Source organism: Bufo bufo, chromosome 4 (genome assembly GCF_905171765.1).
Source record: "Bufo bufo chromosome 4, aBufBuf1.1, whole genome shotgun sequence".
NCBI lineage: Eukaryota > Metazoa > Chordata > Amphibia > Anura > Bufonidae > Bufo > Bufo bufo.
This window is the reverse complement of record NC_053392.1, coordinates 7,222,520-7,247,581: the sequence shown is the minus strand read 5'-3', so window position 1 is coordinate 7,247,581 and position 25,062 is coordinate 7,222,520. Positions and strand designations below refer to the sequence as shown.

The 25,062-nt window shown below is 47.3% G+C and overlaps 2 protein-coding genes across 2 annotated transcripts in view; both read right to left on the bottom strand.

Moving 5' to 3' along the window:
* Positions 1-19,302, bottom strand: part of LOC120998330 (zinc finger protein OZF-like) — a 354,466-nt gene extending 335,164 nt beyond the window's left edge. The window contains exon 1 of the mRNA XM_040428990.1: positions 19,261-19,302. Coding sequence (XP_040284924.1) covers positions 19,261-19,282 — 22 coding nt within the window. The 5' untranslated portion in view covers positions 19,283-19,302. The remainder of the gene's footprint in view (positions 1-19,260) is intronic.
* Positions 1-25,062, bottom strand: part of LOC120998324 (aspartic and glutamic acid-rich protein-like) — a 2,513,920-nt gene that overhangs the window by 1,841,034 nt on the left and 647,824 nt on the right. The window lies entirely within an intron of this gene.

Sequence of the window (25,062 nt, the reverse complement as noted above, 5' to 3'; positions counted from 1 at the left end):
CAGATGTTCTCACAATATATCTCAATTAAGATTTCAAATTATTGAACAGGTCCAGCAACCACGTAGAGGGGGCAACAGGCTATTAATGCTTAAAAAACGGGAAAGCTTTTGGATCCACACTTTGCAGACTTTGGAACCAAAAGGTCTCAATCGTGATTATGAATTGAGTTCTTTCCTATGAGGTTATTCATTAATTTTTTCTCCTTTTCTTTCTTGCTTTCTTCTTTTTTTAGTCACAGAAAAAATGAAAATTGAAAATTATGAAAATAATGTAAAATTAAAATGTATATGTATAAAAAAAAATTTTCTTTTTGAAATTATGGTTAGTCTGTAAGAGATGGAGATATCTCAGGACATGGATTGTTATTATTTGTTGAGTTTAATTGGCTTTGGCGTATGTTTGCACCACATGCTTACCTTTTTCCTGTTATTCTTTTCTCCTATTTTTTGTCCTCTTTTTTCCTTTGATAAATGTAAGTATTTTATTTTAGCATTGCAATCACCGATTTGAGTGATTGACTAATTGACTAATGTCTTCAGCTACAACTCTTTTACTTTGTCTATACAATGTTACTATGGCAACGTGACGTCACCACGTTTGTACGCCGGTCATGGCGCTCTACTTAAATTCCTTTGTTACTCAGTTCCACTATGCTTGACAAAGGCTCATTGTTGAGCCGAAACACGTGTTGCTCTGAGTGATGCTGTATCCATGCTTTGAATAAAGCCAACAATACCTTCGAATAGTGAGTGCCGGTCTTTTGTCTATATACTGAAGTGGGTCTTTTCATACCCTGGACTCGAGCACCACACCACTGGAGAGGAGTGCCGACTGTTTCCTACTGTTTGTAAGGCTCTGTCCTAGGAGCCCTGCTCTTCTCTATCTACACTTTTGGCCTGGGACATCTCAGAGTCCCATGGTTTTCAGTATCACTCCTATGCTGACGACACACAAATCTACCTCTCTGGTCCAGACATCACCACCTTACTATCCAGAATCCCACAATGCCTATCTTCCATATCCTCCTCCTCCTCCTCTCGCTTTCTAAAATTTGGATAAAACAGAATTCATCATCTTGCCCCCATCTTGAATGAATGAATGGCGCTTTAACCCCTTAGTGCTATTTGACGTGTATACTCGTCATGGAGCACTGCTATTTGGTGCTCCATGGCGAGTATAAAGTCACGGAATTAAACTGTCACCATTACTGCAGATCTGGTAACAGCGCTGAGACCCCAGCCAGGGATCTCAGCTAACCAGCCCGGGACCAATGAAGGCGGTCCCGAGCCAGACTAGCCAATCAGAGGATTCTAATGCCGGCTGAAAAGTTCTGATCCCCACAGTCCGTGACGTGAAGATCAGAACCTTCTAAAAAGTATATATATATATATATATATATATATATATATATATATATGAAGTAAAAAGTAGATGAGCAGCACAAAATTTTTCAGTAGGTGCAATTCCTTGAAGAGGGCCACGGACTTGGTCCTGATTAGATATATGTAGAAAAAGAATCCAAGGGGCACACAAATCTCCATAAAAAGCAAAAGGGTATTTTATTCACCCATATGTGGATAGCAACGTTTCAGTATAGAGGGTCCGGTACACATAGATGTCCCCGTGAGGTGACTCCATGTCCCAGATCCCTCATAAGGAGAACCAAGCACTTGTGATCACTCAGTACATGCAGTCACCGTCCCCCCTGTGTGTATTATAGGGAAATTCGCTGCCACAGACCGCATGCGTCATCAAGTGGAAGAGCGGAGACCAGGGGCCCGCAGCTGTGGGTGGGGCCTGATGACGCATGCGGTCTGTGGCAGCGAATTTCCCTATAATACACACAGGGGGGACGGTGACTGCATGTACTGAGTGATCACAAGTGCTTGGTTCTCCTTATGAGGGATCTGGGACATGGAGTCACCTCACGGGGACATCTATGTGCACCGGACCCTCTATACTTTGCTGCCTCCGATTGGTTTTCCAGACGGAGGTCGCATGGACGGAGAGTACAGGTGTGAATGGACATGGTGTATGGAGCCGAAAGGTAATAAATCTGAGTGTATAAACATGGGGATGAGGTGGTAATATGTGGAAGTGGTGTTCACCACTGATTTGGATCAGACCGCTGGACCCCCTGCGCTACGGCTGTGTAACTGAGTAAACAAATTTTGACAGGTCCGTTGCCAAGTGTGAGTGTCATGTGATTACTCACATGTTTGTCGTGCCTGCAGCCCGATACCCGCCCACTTTGGGGAATGAGCATGCCCAGTTCGCTTGTGTTGCCGCGTGGCCATTTTGGTTGTGGGCCGTTGGTCTCTGCTCACTTAGACAATCTCGCGGGATGAAACTCATCCCGCGCATGCGTAGTGCCGAGTTCCGGACGCCGAGCGAGTCATGCGATCTTCCGATGTACATGGGATATCCACAAGTAAATGATTATGTTGTATACATTTTTTGTATGGGCACCTGTAAGTGATGACTCATTAACCACATGTATGCACCATAACTATCTATATGGTTGATTTTAACTATCACTTGTGACACTGTTCTGTATAAATTGCAGTGTTTGACTACACTGTACATATTTTCACTATATGTAATTGAGATTCACCTGAATTTTTTTATATTTATGTACTAATTGGATTGTAATTATGTAACTAGATTGTTGTAAATTTGCATGCTTTATAAGCACCTGATTTTGCACTGAACACTATGGCTTGACAAAGGCTCCATAGAGGGAGCTGAAACGTTGCTATCCACATATGGGTGAATAAAATACCCTTTTGCTTTTTATGGAGATTTGTGTGCTGCCTTCGATTATTTTTCTACATATATATATATATACACTGCTCAAAAAAATAAAGGGAACACACAAATAACACATCCTAGATCTGAGTTAATTAAATATTCTTCTGAAATACTTTGTTCTTTACATAGTTGAATGTGCTGACAACAAAATCACACAAAAATAAAAAAATGGAAATCAAATTTTTCAACCCATGGAGGTCTGGATTTGGAGTCACACTCAAAATTAAAGTGGAAAAACACACTACAGCCTGATCCAACTTTGATGTAATGTCCTTAAAACAAGTCAAAATGAGGCTCAGTAGTGTGTGTGGCCTCCACGTGCCTGTATGACCTCCCTACAACGCCTGTGCATGCTCCTGATGAGGTGGCGGACGGTCTCCTGAGGGATCTCCTCCCAGACCTGGACTAAAGCATTTGCCAACTCCTGGACAGTCTGTGGTGCAACGTGACGTTGGTGGATAGAGCGAGACATGATGTCCCAGATGTGCTCAATTGGATTCAGGTCTGGGGAATGGGCGGGCCAGTCCATAGCATCAATGCCTTCGTCTTGCAGGAACTGCTGACACACTCCAGCCACATGAGGTCTAGCATTGTCTTGCATTAGGAGGAACCCAGGGCCAACCGCACCAGCATATGGTCTCACAAGGGGTCTGAGGATCTCATCTCGGTACCTAATGGCAGTCAGGCTACCTCTGGCGAGCACATGGAGGGCTGTGCGGCCCTCCAAAGAAATGCCACCCCACACCATTACTGACCCACTGCCAAACCGGTCATGCTGGAGGATGTTGTAGGCAGCAGAACGTTCTCCACGGCGTCTCAAGACTCTGTTACGTCTGTCACATGTGCTCAGTGTGAACCTGCTTTCATCTGTGAAGAGCACAGGGCGCCAGTGGCGAATTTGCCAATCTTGGTGTTCTCTGGCAAATGCCAAACATCCTGCACGGTGTTGGGCTGTAAGCACAACCCCTACCTGTGGACGTCGGGCCCTCATATCACCCTCATGGAGTCTGTTTCTGACCGTTTGAGCAGACACATGCACATTTGTGGCTTGCTGGAGGTCATTTTGCAGGGCTCTGGCAGTGCTCCTCCTGTTCCTCCTTGCACAAAGGCGGAGGTAGCGGTCCTGCTGCTGGGTTGTTGCCCTCCTACGGCCTCCTCCACGTCTCCTGATGTACTGGCCTGTCTCCTGGTAGCGCCTCCATGCTCTGGACACTATGCTGACAGACACAGCAAACCTTCTTGCCACAACTCGCATTGATGTGCCATCCTGGATAAGCTGCACTACCTGAGCCACTTGTGTGGGTTGTAGACTCCGTCTCATGCTACCACTAGAGTGAAAGCACCGCCAGCATTCAAAAGTGACCAAAACATCAGCCAGGAAGCATAGTAACTGAGAAGTGATCTGTGGTCACCACCTGCAGAACCACTTCTTTATTGGGGGTGTCTTGCTAATTGCCTATAATTTCCACCTGTTGTCTATCCCATTTGCACAACAGCATGTGAAATTGATTGTCACTCAGTGTTGGTTCCTAAGTGGACAGTTTGATTTCACAGAAGTGTGATTGACTTGGAGTTACATTGTGTTGTTTAAGTGTTCCCTTTATTTTTTTGAGCAGTGTATATATATATATATATATATATATATATATATATATATATATATACACACACACACACACATAAATAATAACCCATAATTTGCTGTATGGAAAGTGTTAACAGGGAGGGAGCTCTGTCCCTCTCCCATCGGGTGCTGCTGTGCCATTGCAGCCACCCGATATTTGACGGGTTCACAGAGGAAGGGGGCTCCCTACCCCACCAGACACTACTCTGTGGTGGCAGCGTCCTATGGTTACCATGGCAACCGGACGCCTTCACAGGCTTCCGGCTTGCCATGGTATAAAAGCCTGATTAGCCTCCTGCTAAAGGCAGCAGCAGCCTGATCAGCCTGTGTGTAAAGTCACAATACACTACAGTACACTATATAGTGTACTGCAGTGTATTATAGAGGCATCAGACCCACCGGATCTTCAACAACCAAGCGGGTCTGGCGCAAAATAAAATAAAAAATTTCTTCTTATATAGTCGCACATTTATCACTGATTAAAAAAAATTAAAAAATGTAATACACTACACATGTTTGATATCACCGCGTCCGTAACGACCTGATCTATGATAGAGTCATGTTACTTTACACACACGATGAACTCCAAAAAGAAAAAAAAAGAACTATGATGAAATTGAAATTTTGCCCACCTCACTTCCAAAAAAAAGGTATTAAAAGTGATCTTAAAAGTCTTATGTAAACCAAAATAAAACCAGTCAAACCGTCACCTCATCCCGCAAAAAATGATCCCCTACATCAGACAATCGCCCAAAAAATAAAAAAAATATATGGCTCTCAGACTATGGAGACACTAAAACATGTTTTTTTTTTTCCCAAAATTTGGGTAAATTTGGTATTATTTTATAAATAAAAATGAAATTTTTTTGACTCAATTTTTCCACTGTCATGAAGTACAATATGTGACGAGAAAATCTCAGAATGGCCTGGATAAGTAAAAGCGTTTTAAAGTTATTACCACAAAGTAACATGTGAGATTTGCTAAAAATGGCCTGGCCCTTAAGGTGAAAAATGGCTGCGTCATGAAGGGGTTAATAATAGATAATATTTGTCCAATGAGACCAATATTTGGTGTGTATAACAAAAGATCTGTGTGTGTAATAGGCCATCTGACCAATGAATGGTCAGAAAATCTGTTCTTATAATACAGGCCTTAGAGGTGATGACACCTACCTGAGGTATAACAGCAATTACTACATGTCTCCAGCCTTTATAGTGTAGAAGTAATGTCATCTATAACACCCGGCATCTGATGACACCTACCTGAGGTATAACAGCCATTACTACAGGTCTCCAGCCTTTATAGTGTAGAAGTAATGTCATCTATAACACCGGGCATCTGATGTCACCTACCTGAGGTATAACAGCCATTACTACAGGTCTCCAGCCTTTATAGTGTAGAAGTAATGTCATCTATAACACCCGGCATCTGATGACACCTACCTGAGGTATAACAGCAATTACTACATGTCTCCAGCCTTTATAGTGTAGAAGTAATGTCATCTATAACACCCGGCATCTGATGACACCTACCTGAGGTATAACAGCCATTACTACAGGTCTCCAGCCTTTATAGTGTAGAAGTAATGTCATCTATAACACCCGGCATCTGATGTCACCTACCTGAGGTATAACAGCCATTACTACAGGTCTCCAGCCTTTATAGTGTAGAAGTAATGTCATCTATAACACCCGGCATCTGATGACACCTACCTGAGGTATAACAGCCATTACTACATGTCTCAAGCCTTTATAGTGTAGTAGTAATGTCATCTATAACACCCGGCATCTGATGACACCTACCTGAGGTATAACAGCCATTACTACATGTCTCAAGCCTTTATAGTGTAGTAGTAATGTCATCTATAACACCCGGCATCTGATGACACCTACCTGAGGTATAACAGCCATTACTACATGTCTCCGGTGCCTTTACTAGTATAAAACCATTAGCCTGCTATTTAAAGACTCAAAGCTGGGTCACTGCCCGGAGTGCTCCTTTACTGCTGCTCTAAGGTGGAGCTCCACCATAAGAAACCTCCCAATTACCTTCCTCCATTCATGATTCCATACCTGTGGTCACATGGACTGGAATGTCCTCCTCCACCTCACTCTTACACGGGGGATCGCCCATCATCCGCTCTTCTTCATCCTCCACTTTAATATCAGTCACATCTTCCCCCTGATTTGTCATCTGTAACAATTCAGGACAATACAGCAGACAGGTGGGAAATCTAACAGATCCACATAAGAGACCCCCACAATCTATGACCCCTCTATGACTGCAGGATTCCCCTATATAGATGTGAATAGGGCTCAGCTCCATCTACCTGATGGTTCTCTGGGAGCTTCTCCTCTGGACAGTCCTGGGAATACAGAGGACAGGGACATCTCTCGGGGGGATTTCTCCTCCTGGATCCATCTGTAGGAAACACACAGGGACAGGAGAGATTATTACATGTGATGAGATGATGGGAGTAGTATCCAGGTGACCCATGACAGCCCCCCTCCTTACCCTGCTGATCGCCCCATAAATCCGTCTCCTCTTCTGCTTCATCTTTAACCTCAGCCTTAATATCCATCAGATTTCCATCCTAAAGAAGAGAAATGTAAAATGATCTTTGGTTCAGTCCCTTTCTGGTCAGATTCTGGGGAGACTTCAGCTCCATCTACCTGATGGTTCTCTGGGAGCTTCTCCTCTGGACAGTCCTGGGAATACAGAGGACGGGGACATCTCTCGGGGGGACTTCTCCTCCCGGAGTCAGAACCTATAGGAGATAACACACAGACTGAATACAATACTGAGCGCCACAAACAGGAGGAGGAACTCTGCTGTCAGCCGCCATCTTTGTAAATCCTCTTGTGGATCCGGAAATGCGGCAGAGGAACCTGCGGGTGGATTAGGGTGGAGTTCACCCCGCTGCCCTCTGAGTGTCCGGATGACTGGGGTCTGGCAGTCAGCAGCCTGGAAGTCTATGGGCAGCCGGCAGCAGTTTATGAGCCGCAGATTCACCGGACATTTTATAGTTTCCAGGAGAATTTCTGACCCTTCAGTTTTCTGCTTCTAATGGAAAAGAAAAATCCTCAGAAAGTGTGACCCCCATAGAAGGACGAGAGCGTTCCCCCGATAATCAGGACTGAACCTCCATAGAGGGATGAGAGCGCCCCCGATATCAGGACTGAACCCCTATAAAAGGAAGAGAGCGCCCCCGATATCAGGACTGAACCACTATAAAGGGAAGAGAGCTCCCTCCGATATCAGGACTGAACCCCTATAAAGGGAAGAGAGCTCCCTCCGATATCAGGGCTGAACCCCCATAGAGTGATCAGAGCGCCCCCACCGATATGAGGCTTGTACCCCCATAGTAATGGAAGAGAGACCGAAAAATCCTGCCAAAGTATCACCCCCATAGAGGAACGATAGCGCACCCCGATATCCAGGCAGAACCTCCACAGATTTACAAGAGCACCGCCCCCCTCCGAATTATCAGGGCTGAACCCCCAAAGAGGAAGGAGAGCACCCCTCCCGATATCAGAGCAGAACCCCCATAGAGGGACGAGAGCGCCCCCGATATCAGGACTGACATCCCTGATAAAGATGACTTCTGCATTTCCCGTACGTCTCGCACATCCCTCTGTCATCTCTTTTACTGTAGAGTCATTTAGGGTTCATACTGGGGAAGACCAGTTCATACTGGTATAGTACTGGGGCAGGAGACCCCCCGTATAGACATATAAAACACACCTGGAGACATTGTATCTGTGTCTTTCTTTCTCTCAGTGACAGACTTGGAGGCCTTTGAAGTACAAATTCCAGAGAGGAGGGCTTCCATCTACAGTCCATGGTGTTACAAACCAGGACTATCTCCCACGGGACTACTGAAATTCAAGAACCACAGTGGGCAACCCTTTGTGTTACGTGGGCTCTCCACCGTGAGAGCACCGAGACGGTGGACTCTCCACCGTGAGAGCACCGAGACTGTGGACTCTCCACCGTGAGAGCACCGAGACTGTGGACTCTCCACCGTGAGAGCACCGAGACTGTGGACTCTCCACCGTGAGAGCACCGAGACTGTGGACTCTCCACCGTGAGAGCACCGAGACTGTGGACTCTCCACCGTGAGAGCACCGAGACTGTGGACTCTCCACCGTGAGAGCACCGAGACTGTGGACTCTCCACCGTGAGAGCACCGAGACTGTGGACTCTCCACCGTGAGAGCACCGAGACTGTGGACTCTCCACCGTGAGAGCACCGAGACTGTGGACTCTCCACCGTGAGAGCACCGAGACTGTGGACTCTCCACCGTGAGAGCACCGAGACTGTGGACTCTCCACCGTGAGAGCACCGAGACTGTGGACTCTCCACCGTGAGAGCACCGAGACTGTGGACTCTCCACCGTGAGAGCACCGAGACTGTGGACTCTCCACCGTGAGAGCACCGAGACTGTGGACTCTCCACCGTGAGAGCACCGAGACTGTGGACTCTCCACCGTGAGAGCACCGAGACTGTGGACTCTCCACCGTGAGAGCACCGAGACTGTGGACTCTCCACCGTGAGAGCACCGAGACTGTGGACTCTCCACCGTGAGAGCACCGAGACTGTGGACTCTCCACCGTGAGAGCACCGAGACTGTGGACTCTCCACCGTGAGAGCACCGAGACTGTGGACTCTCCACCGTGAGAGCACCGAGACTGTGGACTCTCCACCGTGAGAGCACCGAGACTGTGGACTCTCCACCGTGAGAGCACCGAGACTGTGGACTCTCCACCGTGAGAGCACCGAGACTGTGGACTCTTTACTGTAAGACCATTGAGACTATGGACTCTTTACTGTAAGAACAGTGAGACTGTGGACTCTTTACTGTAAGAGCAGTGAGACTATGGACTCTATACTGTAAGAGCAGTGAGACTATGGACTCTATACTGTAAGAGCAGTGAGACTATGGACTCTTTACTGTAAGAGCAGTGAGACTATGGACTCTTTACGGTAAGAGCAGTGAGACTATGGACTCTATACTGTAAGAGCGGTGAGACTATGGACTCTTTACTGTAACAGCAGTGAGACTATGGACTCTTTACTGTAAGAGCAGTGAGACTATGGACTCTTTACGGTAAGAGCAGTGAGACTATGGACTCTTTACGGTAAGAGCAGTGAGACTATGGACTCTATACTGTAAGAGCGGTGAGACTATGGACTCTTTACTGTAAGAGCAGTGAGACTATGGACTCTTTACTGTAAGAGCAGTGAGACTATGGACTCTATACTGTAAGAGCAGTGAGACTATGGACTCTTTACTGTAAGACCATTGAGAATGTGGACTCTTTACTGTAAGACCAGTGAGACTGTGGACTCTTTACTGTAAGAGCAATGAGTTTACAAAGTCAGGATCCATGAAAGGTCCTCTATAAGTCAAAGTCACTTTTTTTAGTTCAAATGGGTGTAAGGCTTCAAAGGAGAAACTGCAGCTTTGTCAATGACAGTCGCCATTTTAGGTCACGGTCTGTCTCTGGGCATTAAAGATCTCATCCCTAGTAGACTTGATGCCATAGCCCAGGGATTGCCAACCTGCAACTCTCCATCTGCTGTAAAACTACAACTCCCAGCATGCCCAGACTGTCTACAACTATCAGCCTACAGCAGGGCATGATGGGAATTGTAGTTTTACACCACCTGGAGAGCCGCAGGTTGGCCAGCCCTGCCATAGCCAAAGTGTCGCTGCCAAAGTCATTATGTGCCTTTTTAGGCCTCGTACAGTATTTTCCCCTCTGGATACGTAATGCCTCTGGTACAATGGTCCCTTCTAGAGATGAGCGAATTTCTCAATAATTTGATTTGGTCGGTTCGCCGAATTTTCCGAAAAATTTGATTCGATCCGAATTTATTTGTGGCGAATTGTGTTAATAAACGGCTATTTCCTGTCTGCAGAGATCCTGTATAGCGGTGTAGAACACGGTGCCTGTATAGCGGTGTAGAACACTGTGCCCGTATAGCGGTGTAGAACACTGTGCCCGTATAGCGGTGTAGAACACTGTGCCCGTATAGCGGTGTAGAACACTGTGCCTGTATAGCGGTGTAGAACACTGTGCCCGTATAGCGGTGTAGAACACTGTGCCTGTATAGCGGTGTAGAACACTGTGCCCGTATAGCGGTGTAGAACACTGTGCCCGTATAGCGGTGTAGAACACTGTGCCCGTATAGCGGTGTAGAACACTGTGCCCGTATAGCGGTGTAGAACACTGTGCCCGTATAGCGGTGTAGAACACTGTGCCCGTATAGCGGTGTAGAACACTGTGCCTGTATAGCGGTGTAGAACACTGTGCCTGTATAGCGGTGTAGAACACTGTGCCTGTATAGCGGTGTAGAACACTGTGCCTGTATAGCGGTGTAGAACACTGTGCCTGTATAGCGGTGTAGAGCACTGTGCCTGTATAGCGGTGTAGAACACTGTGCCTGTATAGCGGTGTAGAACACTGTGCCTGTATAGCGGTGTAGAACACTGTGCCTGTATAGCGGTGTAGAACACTGTGCCTGTATAGTGGTGTAGGACACTGTGCCTGTATAGTGGTGTAGAGCACTGTGCCTGTATAGCGGTGTAGAACACTGTGCCTGTATAGTGGTGTAGAACACTGTGCCTGTATAGTGGTGTAGAGCACTGTGCCTGTATAGTGGTGTAGAACACTGTGCCCGTATAGCGGTGTAGAGCACTGTGCCCGTATAGTGGTGTAGAACACTGTGCCTGTATAGCGGTGTAGAACACTGTGCCTGTATAGCGGTGTAGAACACTGTGCCTGTATAGTGGTGTAGAACACTGTGCCTGTATAGGGGTGTAGAACACTGTGCCTGTATAGCGGTGTAGAACACTGTGCCTGTATAGCGGTGTAGAGCACTGTGCCTGTATACAGATAAACATTTGATCCAGCTCACCTCCGTAGTAGAGTATATGGTCCCGGCTCCAGAGGCCCTAGGGAAGTGTTCCCATGGCAGGCTGCAGGTAAGGAGAAAGAAGGTCCCGGAGACAAATAGAGTTCCTCTATCAGCTTTCCTTTAATATTCACATGAAGTTGACAGACGTCACCACCCTCCACATGACATAAAATTGACGCGTTTCGGGTAAGCACCCTTAGTCGTAACACCATGCCAAGTGTAGCCCTTCTATTTAAAGGGAGTCAGAGATTCCTCCACCCACCACGGGAAAGGAATCAGTCACTCCATAGGTTGCCACACACCTTGACACACCCTTTAGTTTCTTACATCAATTACTGATATAATTGGCAACACACTGTGTGAACATTGACCCGAGCGCGTTGACCCCGGCAGTACCGAGACACTCTCTCGACATCAAAAGCCGCACAGTGCGACCATACCATCATATTTTAAAAACCGCATTCTATACATGTTCAATCCCAATACATAAAGTGAAACAAAAAATGAAAAATGACCCCCAGCATCACGACACATTACTGCCCATCATGTTTTAGCAAGTAGTATTGAAATTACACAATGATTGACAATGTGTTTGCAAAAATGGAAATATAGCCAAAGACCATCCATTGCGGCCGGCAGATCCCAATGTTGGTCAGCATCAGTAGCAATCATGATAAATATACATGTAACATTGTTAAATACATGGTTTGCAATAGAAAATAGTGGTGTAGAACACTGTGCCTGTATAGTGGTGTAGAGCACTGTGCCTGTATAGAGGTGTAGAACACTGTGCCTGTATAGCGGTGTAGAGTACTGTGCCTGTATAGCGGTGTAGAACACTGTGCCTGTATAGCGGTGTAGAACACTGTGCCTGTATAGTGGTGTAGAACACTGTGCCTGTATAGCGGTGTAGAACACTGTGCCTGTATAGTGGTGTAGAACACTGCGCCTGTATAGCGGTGTAGAACACTGTGCCTGTATAGCGGTGTAGAACACTGTGCCTGTATAGTGGTGTAGAACACTGTGCCTGTATAGCGGTGTAGAACACTGTGCCTGTATAGCGGTGTAGAACACTGTGCCTGTATAGCGGTGTAGAACACTGTGCCTGTATAGTGGTGTAGAACACTGTGCCTGTATAGGGGTGTAGAACACTGTGCCTGTAAAGTGGTGTAGAACACTGTGCCTGTATATCGGTGTAGAACACTGTGCCTGTATAGCGGTGTAGAACACTGTGCCTGTATAGCGGTGTAGAACACTGTGCCTGTATAGTGGTGTAGAACACTGTACCTGTATAGCGGTGTAGAACACTGTGCCTGTATAGCGGTGTAGAACACTGTGCCTGTACAGCGGTGTAGAGTACTGTGCCTGTACAGCGGTGTAGAACACTGTGCCTGTACAGCGGTGTAGAACACTGTGCCTGTATAGCGGTGTAGAACACTGTGCCTGTACAGCGGTGTAGAACACTGTGCCTGTACAGCGGTGTAGAACACTGTGCCTGTATAGCGGTGTAGAACACTGTGCCTGTATAGCGGTGTAGAACACTGTGCCTGTACAGCGGTGTAGAACACTGTGCCTGTACAGCGGTGTAGAACACTGTGCCTGTATAGCGGTGTAGAACACTGTGCCTGTATAGCGGTGTAGAACACTGTGCCTGTATAGCGGTGTAGAGCACTGTGCCTGTATAGTGGTGTAGAACACTGTGCCTGTATAGCGGTGTAGAACACTGTGCCTGTATAGTGGTGTGGAACACTGTGCCTGTATAGCGGTGTAGAACACTGTACCTGTATAGCAGTGTAGAACACTGTGCCTGTATAGCGGTGTAGAACACTGTGCCTGTATAGCGGTGTAGAACACTGTCCCTGTATAGTGGTGTAGAACACTGTACCTGTATAGCGGTGTAGAACACTGTGCCTGTATAGCGGTGTAGAACACTGTGCCTGTACAGCGGTGTAGAACACTGTGCCTGTACAGCGGTGTAGAACACTGTGCCTGTATAGCGGTGTAGAACACTGTGCCTGTACAGCGGTGTAGAACACTGTGCCTGTACAGCGGTGTAGAACACTGTGCCTGTATAGCGGTGTAGAACACTGTGCCTGTATAGCGGTGTAGAACACTGTGCCTGTACAGCGGTGTAGAACACTGTGCCTGTACAGCGGTGTAGAACACTGTGCCTGTATAGCGGTGTAGAACACTGTGCCTGTATAGCGGTGTAGAACACTGTGCCTGTATAGCGGTGTAGAGCACTGTGCCTGTATAGCGGTGTAGAACACTGTGCCTGTATAGCGGTGTAGAACACTGTGCCTGTATAGTGGTGTGGAACACTGTGCCTGTATAGCGGTGTAGAACACTGTACCTGTATAGCAGTGTAGAACACTGTGCCTGTATAGCGGTGTAGAACACTGTGCCTGTATAGCGGTGTAGAACACTGTGCCTGTATAGCGGTGTAGAACACTGTGCCTGTATAGCGGTGTAGAACACTGTGCCTGTATAGCGGTGTAGAACACTGTGCTTGTATAGTGGTGTGGAACACTGTGCCTGTATAGCGGTGTAGAACACTGTACCTGTATAGCGGTGTAGAACACTGTGCCTGTATAGCGGTGTAGAACACTGTGCCTGTATAGGGGTGTGGAACACTGTGCCTGTATAGCGGTGTAGAACACTGCGCCTGTATAGTGGTGTAGAACACTGTGCCCGTATAGTGGTGTGGAACACTGTGCCTGTATAGCGGTGTAGAACACTGTGCCTGTATAGCGGTGTAGAACACTGTGCCTGTATAGCGGTGTGGAACACTGTGCCTGTATAGCGGTGTAGAACACTGTGCCTGTATAGCGGTGTAGAACACTGTGCCTGTACAGTGGTGTAGAACACTGTGCCTGGATAGTGGTGTAGAACACTGTGCCTGTATAGCGGTGTAGAACACTGTGCCTGTATAGGGGTGTAGAAGACTGTGCCTGTATAGCGGTGTAGAACACTGTGCCTGTATAGCGGTGTAGAACACTGTGCCTGTATAGCGGTGTAGAGCACTGTGCCTGTATAGCGGTGTAGAACACTGTGCCTGTATAGCGGTGTAGAACACTGTGCCTGTATAGCGGTGTAGAACACTGTGCCTGTATAGCGGTGTAGAACACTGTGCCTGTATAGTGGATGTAGAACACTGTGCTTGTATAGTGGTGTAGAGCACTGTGCCTGTATAGCGGTGTAGAACACTGTGCCTGTATAGAGGTGTAGAACACTGTGCCTGTATAGCGGTGTAGAACACTGTGCCTCTATAGTGGATGTAGAACACTGTGCTTGTATAGTGGTGTAGAGCACTGTGCCTGTATAGCGGTGTAGAACACTGTGCCTGTATAGAGGTGTAGAACACTGTGCCTGTATAGCGGTGTAGAGCACTGTGCCTGTATAGCGGTGTAGAGCACTGTGCCTGTATAGCGGTGTAGAACACTGTGCCTGTATAGTGGTGTAGAGCACTGTGCCTGTATAGCGGTGTAGAACACTGTGCCTTGCAGTAACACACATAGGGAGTCTGCTGTGGCAGTGAAATAATACTGTGAGTCCGTATGACATGCAGATGACAGGCGTCGCTCTTAGAATCACTGCACACGTCACTTATTGGGGCCGTCACGGGGACAAAACTGACCAAATAACTCCAGTGTGAACTCAGCCTTACAGGTCGATATTAGCACCAAGAAGAAGCGCGCTCCTTTTACACCGTCGTCAGCGGATTCCACATAGATGTCTACAGAACCTGTTCTATTAACCCCTTATACAAGTAGAGCCCCCCGACAGAGTGAAGAGAGGGTCAGCAGTAAGTGTGTGGTGACGTCACTGATTATTTTGCCCTTCCTCTGATCCGTCAGAACAATAACCCCCAAAAAACGGATCCTGTCTGTGGAGCATCCGCCTTCACTCGGTCAGCATTTGGTCAGTCATCCATCAGTATTACTAATACCAAAAAAAAGCAGGAGTGGATCCAAAACAGAGATGACACGTGAATGGGATATTTGCATGTCTTCTGTGTTTTGTACCCACTCCTGCTTTTGGCTACCAAATCATAAGCCAATTCTGATGCGACCATACAGGCCTTACAGCTGCTACACAGACAGGATCCGTTGTGCGTCTCATTTTTTTTCTTTCTTCTGACAGATCAGAAGAAGGGTCAAATAAATGATGTCAGCCAGGCCGAAAGGCAAAATAGTGGCCCAGTCATGAAGTGGGGAGGGTGGGAACCGCAGGAGAAGTCCACAGAGTGACCTTATGACATAGTGGTGAGGTGGCAGCAGCATGAGGAGACCACATAGTGGTGAGGTGTCAGCAGCATGAGGAGACCACAGAGTGGCCCAGTGACATAGTGGGTAGGTGGGGGGCAATACCAGCTGAAGATGGTGGATGGCAGTAGGAGCACCTGGCAGCAGGTGTGGCATCAGAATAGTAGTTGAAGAAGGTAGCTAGAAGAAACAGGTCTCTTGTAAAAGTGTTGGTGTGGCACCATATATGATCTAGTCTGATGCATCAGGCACTGGTGTTTAAAAATCCTGGCTGATCCACGCCTGAATAATCTTCACAAAGGTCAGGGCAGACCTGCATGAGGATGGGCGATGGCGCAGACTGACTACATAGGATGTCTCTATAGTCGTCCAGTTTGTCCTCCCTCTCAGCGGCTGTAAAAAAGGCTCCAATTTCGACCAGTAGCGAGGGTCTAACACGGTGGAGAGCCAGAAGTCATCCTCTGCCGAATGGTGACAATTCAGCTGTCACTACGCAAGCAAGTGAGCATGCATCCGGCCATTTCTCCGAGGTCACTTTATGGTGACGCTGCATGTGTTGACGCACGGCTGTGGAGCCAACATTGGCACACTGGCCACACTTCACCTTCTGCCCACAAATTTGGTAAATGGCCATGTTCACCTTCTCCAGCAGCCTAACAAAAAATAGCCACACCGCCGAGTATGGCATTTTCCCCCCCAACACTCCGCACTGACTGCCTGCCACCTCAATGAACCCCTGCACCGCTACTTTCCAGGCCGGTAGGCTCCTGTGAAGCAGGTGGTCTACCCCGGGCACGTTTGGCTCCCGACCTCCCACTGCTGCCACCCTGCTGGCTCAGCCGCTCGCGCAAGCTGCCACCCTCTTCTCCTGATAATGATGAAGCCCCGTCTTAACCGGATCCTAAGTGCGATTGGCTTCATCACCATCATCCGCTACTGTCTGCACGTCACTGATGTCCCCCTCAACGGTCTCAGGGCCAGGAGCCTGATCGCTCACAACATCAGCTCCCATGCTGCTCTCATCAACACTGCTTGCCCGCCTACCGGAGGAAGCGGCGGATGTCTCCTCCAGATCAATCATTCAAGCACCGCTGGGTTGCTGGTCAAGACACGACCGCTAGATGACAGCGGGAGCTCAGGCCTCTCGCTGCGACTCCTGCTGCCCCCCCCCCCTTCTGCTTCCTGCGACAAACATTCTGCCCACTGCCCCTTCCCTGTGAAGGGCCTGTCACCAGTCTGTCTGACATACTGTATAATAAAAGGATTAAATTAAAATAATACCCCCAAAAAAAGGCTGTAGTACAATGTTACTTCACCGCTGAACAACAATTAGGGTATATATTTTTTTCTGATTAATAAACCCCTCCATAAAAAATGTATCACAATTCACCGCTGAACGGCAATTAAGATGCATTCTTTTTCCTATAACTACATCCCAAAAAAGAAATATAACAATCACAATTCACCGCAGAACGGTTATTGGGACGTACATATATTTCCTTTCAACCCTTAGGATAGCAGCGTCGAACATGTACGGTGCCGGTATCAGGGTCACAAATCTCAGCGCCGTACAGATGCAGGGTGAAATCTGGGTGAGGACATCTACATCCCTGCAGGGTGTAATCTGGGTGAGGACATCTGCATCCCTGCAGGGTGTTATCTGGGTGAGGACATCTACATCCCTGCAGGGTGTAATCTGGGTGAGGACATCTGCATCCCTGCAGGGTGTAATCTGGGTGAGGACATCTGCATCCCTGCAGAGTGTAATCTGGGTGAGGACATCTACATCCCCGCAGGGTGTAATCTGGGTGAGGACATCTACATCCCCGCAGGGTGTAATCTGGGTGAGGACATCTACATCCCTGCAGGGTGTAATCTGGGTGAGGACATCTACATCGCTGCAGGGTGTAATCTGGGTGAGGACATCTACATCCCTGCAGGGTGTAATCTGGGTGAGGACATCTACATCCCTGCAGGGTGTAATCTGGGTGAGGACATCTACATCGCTGCAGGGTGTAATCTGGGTGAGGACATCTACATCCCTGCAGGGTGTAATCTGGGTGAGGACATCTACATCCCTGCAGGGTGTAATCTGGGTGAGAACATCTACATCCCTGCAGGGTGTAATCTGGGTGAGGACATCTACATCCCTGCAGGGTGTAATCTGGGTGAGGACATCTACATCCCTGCAGGGTGTAATCTGGGTGAGGACATCTACATCCCTGCAGGGTGTAATCTGGGTGAGGACATCTACATCCCTGCAGGGTGTAATCTGGGTGAGGACATCTACATCCCTGCAGGGTGTAATCTGGGTGAGGACATCTACATCCCTGCAGGGTGTAATCTGGGTGAGGACATCTACATCGCTGCAGGGTGTAATCTGGGTGAGGACATCTACATCACTGCAGGGTGTAATCTGGGTGAGGACATCTACATCAGTGCAGGGTGTAATCTGGGTGAGGACATCTACATCAGTGCAGGGAGTAATCTGGGTGAGGACATCTACATCCCTGCAGGGTGTAATCTGGGTGAGGACATCTACATCAGTGCAGGGTGTAATCTGGGTGAGGACATCTACATCCCTGCAGGGTGTAATCTGGGGGAGGACATCTACATCCCTGCAGGGTGTAATCTGGGGGAGGACATCTACATCCCTGCAGGGTGTAATCTGGGGGAGGACATCTACATCCCTGCAGGGTGTAATCTGGGCGAGGACATCTACATCCCTGCAGGGTGTAATCTGGGTGAGGACATCTACATCCCTGCAGGGTGTAATCTGGGTGAGGACATCTACATCCCTGCAGGGTTTAATCTGGGTGAGGACATCTACGTCCCTGCAGGGTGTAATCTGGGTGAGGACATCTACGTCCCTGCAGGGTGTAATCTGGGTGAGGACATCTACATCCCTGCAGGGTGTAATCCGGGTGAGGACATCTACGTTCCTGCAGGGTGTAATCTGGGCGAGGACATCTACGTCCCTGCAGGGTGTAATCTGGTTGAGGACATCTACATCCCTGCAGGGTGTAATCTGGGTGAGGACATCGACATCCCTGCAGGGTGTAATCTGGGTGAGGACATCTACGTCCCTGCAGGGTGTAATCTGGGTGAGGACAAGGAGGTGGACATCTATACGACTCCAGGTCTGTGTTTGGTGTAGAACCTGATGTCGGAGATATTTGGCGGAGCCGCGCCCTCCTGAGCTCTGTAGGTAAGCCTATATACAATGCCGGGGCTGGACGGCGGCCATTACACCCATTGTCATTCCCTAAACGGGCGGCCATATTGAAGAGCAGACCCTCCGGCTGTGGTGACCGCCCTGACAGACCAGGAGGCCACAGAGGCCGCATTACTCCCCTGGACGGTGGCCGCAGCGGACCTGTTCCAGACATGGACGGAGGCAGGGGCCGCACAGGAGCCTCTAAGGTCTGCCGGCCCCGTGTCTCCATGATGGCCGCCCTGCCTCACCCCTCACATCTCCCAGGGAGCCATGTCTGCCGCAGTCTGGGAGGACTGATATGTGCAAGGCATAACCCAGGGGGGTCTACCCGAGATGTGCCCGGAACCATGGCCGAGAGTGAGCCGCCGGGAACCTCCCCGCACACCCAGCAGTGTCAGCCCGGAGCAGTCCTGTTACCTGGGAGGGGAGCCTCCATCATGGCGGCCGGGGGCAGCTTCTCCATGGAGACAGAGAGCCGAAGGACCTGCGGTGACGTCATCGTCATGTGACCAGATCAGGGGGCGGAGCTCAGCAGTGCAGACAGGTGGTGGTAGAGGACCTGCGGTGACGTCACTGTCATGTGACCAGAGAAGGAAGGGGCGGAGCTCAGCAGTGCAGACAGGTGGTGGTACAGGACCTGCGGTGACGTCACTATCATGTGACCAGAGCAGGGGGGGGAACTCAGCTTCGCACAGTCAACGACCGTCACGTCACGTGAGGGGCGGAGCCGCCAGGAATCTCCCCGCACATCCAGCAATGTCAGCCCGGATTAGACCCGTCCCCAGCTCCTGTTACCTGGGAGGGGAGCCTCCATCATGGCGGCCGGGGGCAGATACTTCTCTTCTTCTCTGGCCCGGACCACACAGCACTAATCAACAGGACCAGAGCAGGGGGCGGAGCTCAGCAGTGCAGACAGGTGGTGATACAGGACCTGCGGTGACGTCACTGTCATGTGATCAGAGCAGGAAGAGGCGGAGCTCAATAGAGCATACAGTTGGTGGTGCAGGACCTGCGGTGACGTCATCGTCATGTGATTACAACAGTCCTCTCCTACCTCCTCCTGTAATGTCCTCTGATATCACATAATAACAGGCTGGACATGCTGGGAGTTGTAGTCCTCTCCTACCTCCTCCTGTAATGTCCTCTGATATCACATAATAACAGGCTGGACATGCTGGGAGTTGTAGTCCTCTCCTACCTCCTCCTGTAATGTCCTCTGATATCACATAATAACAGGCTGGACATGCTGGGAGTTGTAGTCCTCTCCTACCTCCTCCTGTACTGTCCTCTGATATCACATAATAACAGGCTGGACATGCTGGGAGTTGTAGTCCTCTCCTACCTCCTCCTGTAATGTCCTCTGATATCACATAATAACAGGCTGGACATGCTGGGAGTTGTAGTCCTCTCCTCCCTCCTCCTGTAATGTCCTCTGATATCACATAATAACAGGCTGGACATGCTGGGAGTTGTAGTCCTCTCCTACCTCCTCCTGTAATGTCCTCTGATATCACATAATAACGGGCTGGACATGCTGGGAGTTGTAGTCCTCTCCTACCTCCTCCTGTAATGTCCTCTGATATCACATAATAACAGGCTGGACATGCTGGGAGTTGTAGTCCTCTCCTACCTCCTCCTGTAATGTCCTCTGATATCACATAATAACAGGCTGGACATGCTGGGAGTTGTAGTCCTCTCCTACCTCCTCCTGTAATGTCCTCTGATATCACATAATAACAGGCTGGACATGCTGGGAGTTGTAGTCCTCTCCTCCCTCCTCCTGTAATGTCCTCTGATATCACATAATAACAGGCTGGACATGCTGGGAGTTGTAGTCCTCTCCTACCTCCTCCTGTAATGTCCTCTGATATCACATAATAACAGGCTGGACATGCTGGGAGTTGTAGTCCTCTCCTTTTGTAGCTTCTCCTGTAATGTCCTGTGATGGGCGTCAGTTGGAGGTCCGCTCCTCTCTCTGCAGTCGGTGGTCTCCTCCTCCATCTCTCTGTTGGGGGCAGTGCTCTTCTCCGCTCTCACAGCTCAGACATTAGTGGATCCTTGCTGTTTTCAGCAAATCCATGCTGTTTTTCATCTTTCAATCCATGGGATTTTAGATGTTCCACAATCCTCTCCTTAAGTATGGTTTCCATTAATTTCCCCACTATTGATGTCAGGCTTACTGGCCTATAGTTGCCCGATTCCTCCCTACTACCTTTCTTGTGAATGGGCACAACATTTGCTAATTTCCAATCTTCTGGGACGACTCCTGTGGCCAGTGATTGGTTAAATAAATCTGTTAATGGTTTTGCTAGTTCACCGCTGAGCTCTTTTTTAATAGCTTTGGGTGTATCCCATCAGGCCCCTGTGACTTATTTGTATTAATTTTAGACAGCTGACTTAGAACCTCTTCCTCTGTAAAGACACATGCATCAAAAGATTCATTAGTCTTCTTTCCTAACTGAGGTCCTTTTCCTTCATTTTCCTTTGTAAAGACTGAACAGAAATATTCATTGAGGCCGTCAGCTAGTTCTTTATCTTCTTCCATATACCTTCCTTCTTTTGTTTTTAATTTAGTAATTCCTTGTTTTAGTTTCCATTTATGTATCTGAAGAATGCCTTCTCGCCTTTTTTCCCTGACGGAGCTAATTTCTCTTCTGCCTGTGCTTTAGAAGCTCTTATAACTTGTTTGGCCTCTCTCTGCCTAATCTTATAAATTTGTCTGTCATCCTTGTTTTTTGTTTTTTTTTTATAATTCCTAAATGCTATCTTTTTGTTTTTAATGATTTTGGCAACTTCTGCTGAGTACCACAGTGGTCTCTTCCTTTTTTTGCTTTTACTGACAAGCCTAATGCAATTTTCTGTTGCCTTCAATAGTGCCACTTTTAAGTAGTCCCATTTCTCCTGGACTCCAAGGAAACTGTTCCAATCTGATAGGGACTCGTATACCACTAATCTAATTTTAGAAAAGTCAGTTTTTCTAAAATCTAAAACTTTTGTTTTTGTGTGGTGTGACTCAGTCACTGTACTTATAGTAAACCACACTGACTGGTGATCACTAGAGCCCAAGCTTTCCCCTACAGTAATATCATATACCAAATTCCCATTTGTGAATACTAAATCTAAAATGGCCTCCTTCCGGGTTGGCTCTTCAACTACTTGCTGTAGAGATAATCCCAGTAGGGAATTTAGAATATCTGTACTCTTGGCAGAACTAGCTATTTTGGTTTTCCAGTTTACATCTGGAAGATTGAAGTCTCCCATAATGATAACTTCCCCCTTCAATGTCATTTTAGCTATTTCCTCAACTAGTAGATCATCTAATTCTTTGACTTGGCTAGGTGGTCTATATATCACACCTACACGAGTTACCTTATGATTATCAAGCTGCAAGGTAACCCAAACTGACTCTAAATTGTTCTCGCTAACTTGTATCAAATTAGATTTTATGCTGTCTTTCACATACAGGGCCACCCCTCCCCCTTCTTGCCTTCTCTGTCTTTCCTGTATAGAGAGAACCCTGGTATTGATATATCCCAGTCATTACTCCCCTTGAACCACGTCTCAGTAACAGCCACTACATCTATATTCTCAGATGCCATTATAGCCTCAAGTTCATTTATCTTATTCCCTAAACTGCAAGCATTTGTAGACAAGACTCTGAGCTTGTCATTTCTTAACCTTTGTGCTACTGGCCTCTTCTGGCATTGTTCCGGGGGGCAGTCGGACTGCTGGATTATCACTCTTTTGCCCCCCTTTCCGAGTTTAAATGCTCCTTAGCAAATACTTGGAACTGTTCACCGAGGACATTCGTTCCCTTGAGAGAAAGATGCAAACCATCTTTCTTGTAGAGTTCTTTTCCATTCCAACAAGAGCTAACATGAGACACAAAGCCAAACCCTTGGTTCTGACACCATTCACCAAGCCATACATTGAATTCCTTAATGCTCATCTTCCTGTCATGCTGAAGGTTATGCACAGGCAAAACTGCAGAGAATGAAACAGTTGATGCAACCTCCCGTATATCCTTTCCAAGTGTGTGAAAAGCTTCTTTCACCTTTGAAACCTCATTGCAAGCCAGATCGTTTGTCCCCAGATGGACAATAACATCCACTTCCCTTTCCTGCTTTGCTTGCCTAACAATATTAAGGATCCGTCGTCTATCCCTGCTAGCGGTAGCACCAGGGAGACATCTCACAACACCATTCTCCTCAAACTTCACACCTCTTATGATGGAATCGCCCCCACCAACAGCTGCTTACTATCAGTCCTCCCCTTCTCCTTTTTGTCTTTGGCTGCAGTCTTGCATACTTTAGGCATGGGAGATGATTGTTTCTCACCCACTGTGCTTGAGCCATCCGCCAGGTTGCTATTGCACTCTGAAAGTGCTGCAAATGAATTATGGAGAGCCACAGACTGTGGGACATGCCTTCTATCCACAACTCTCAGTCTACCTGAACCTACAGTAACCCATCTTCCATTTCTAGGGGCCCTCTGTGGCAGTGGCATTGCAATGTTCTCAGCCTGAGTTTGTTTAATGGTTAATTTACAAATCTCATATTTCAAAAAGGTAATTTCCTGCTGCATTATGGAGAGCTGTCTACAGATCAGACAGTATCCAAACCTCTGAAGAGTGGAACCTGAAATAAAAGCACAACAATTCCTGCACAGAACCAGGTCTGCCATTGTAAAGGAACCTATATGTAGCCCAAATAAAGTTCAGGGCCCACCCCTGATTAGAGCATGAAAACCGACCAAAAGGAGTGGTTTAAATAAATTGCAAATAACACAAGTAGTACAAAGATAGTCAAAAAACTAACATAATTTTATTAGAAAATCACAAGGAGACACATGATTGACACAAGTCACATAAAGACATTTAATACAAGTCACAACATATTAAAAACCAAGGGGACCGATGGTGGACTGCCGGTATATATAAATAAAGTGCACGTGCAAAAAATCTTTCTAATTGGTCATTAGAGAAAATTATGAGCATGCTGTGGTATCAGGAGTGGGTATACATGGTGTGTTCTGCATGAGTCCACAGAGATATACGGGGGCTATATTGATAAGCTAAATGGATAATGGCTGTGGAGATATTATGATGTTATGCGCCTACTTATAGCTGGGATACTATGAGGGGATTTGGCCAAATATACCACAATATTTTTTTTTTTATATAATGGAGGTTCAATAATTCACTTTTTGTGCTCTTCAGAGCACATCATTATTATGGTTTCACTTATGTTATTTTATTCTACATTTCTTATTCTTTATCTCTATAGATATATTCTTCATATAAACCTTTTTCTTCCTTCTCCTATGTGCACAATGTTGTGCCTCACTGAGAGATAGATAATTGAGCACGTCATCTCCAACCCCTTTGGGTTGGTTTTGATTGGTACACTTGTGTCACACTAGTTCACTATAGTCAATCGTTCGTTTGGGGTCGATTTAGATTGATGACTATATGTGTTGTACTAGTTCACTGGTATTGCAATGTAGCTTGCATGTGCATTCACGACTAATATTTAGATATATTTTTTCACAGGTAATATATGATTTCTTTCATTCACAGTTTTTTATATTTTTTATATTTCCAAAAAATAGTGTTGGGCAAGCGTTAAAATCCTCCTATGTTCCAGCTCCATTTATAACACACTGAATTATTGTAGAGTCCAGTGTACATGACGACTGGATTATACAGTATTACGCCTGTGTAGTGTGTGTTATGTGTATAGCGCAATTGCGCTGCACATTCATGCACCATACTGACATATATATATATATATATGCAATTTAGAGAACTACATCTAAAAATATCGAGAGATTTTGCACTCTAGTTATGATCAGTAATGGGTCCAATCAATTTGTTATGTATCTTGTCTTCTCATGTCAGGTGCCTATGTGTGGTAACCCTATTTCTAGGATGCTACATTAATATGCTGCATATGGCACTTCAAATATACCATCTTCAGTGGATTTATAGTTGTATGACTATCAATTGGTGGCCGATTCACATTGTGTCTGGACTTTGTCAGTGCGGTTGTGGTCATGCAACTGCATTGACAGCCGGTCCACATGCCCTTACCTAACATGGCGTCTGTGGTGGCGCCCGGCGTTCCACGCATGCGCCGTGCTGGGGCGCCGCCCGCCGCTCCTGGATGACGATCATCGCACAGTATGTGCATGACCTTCCTCCTCCGGACCGGCGTGGCA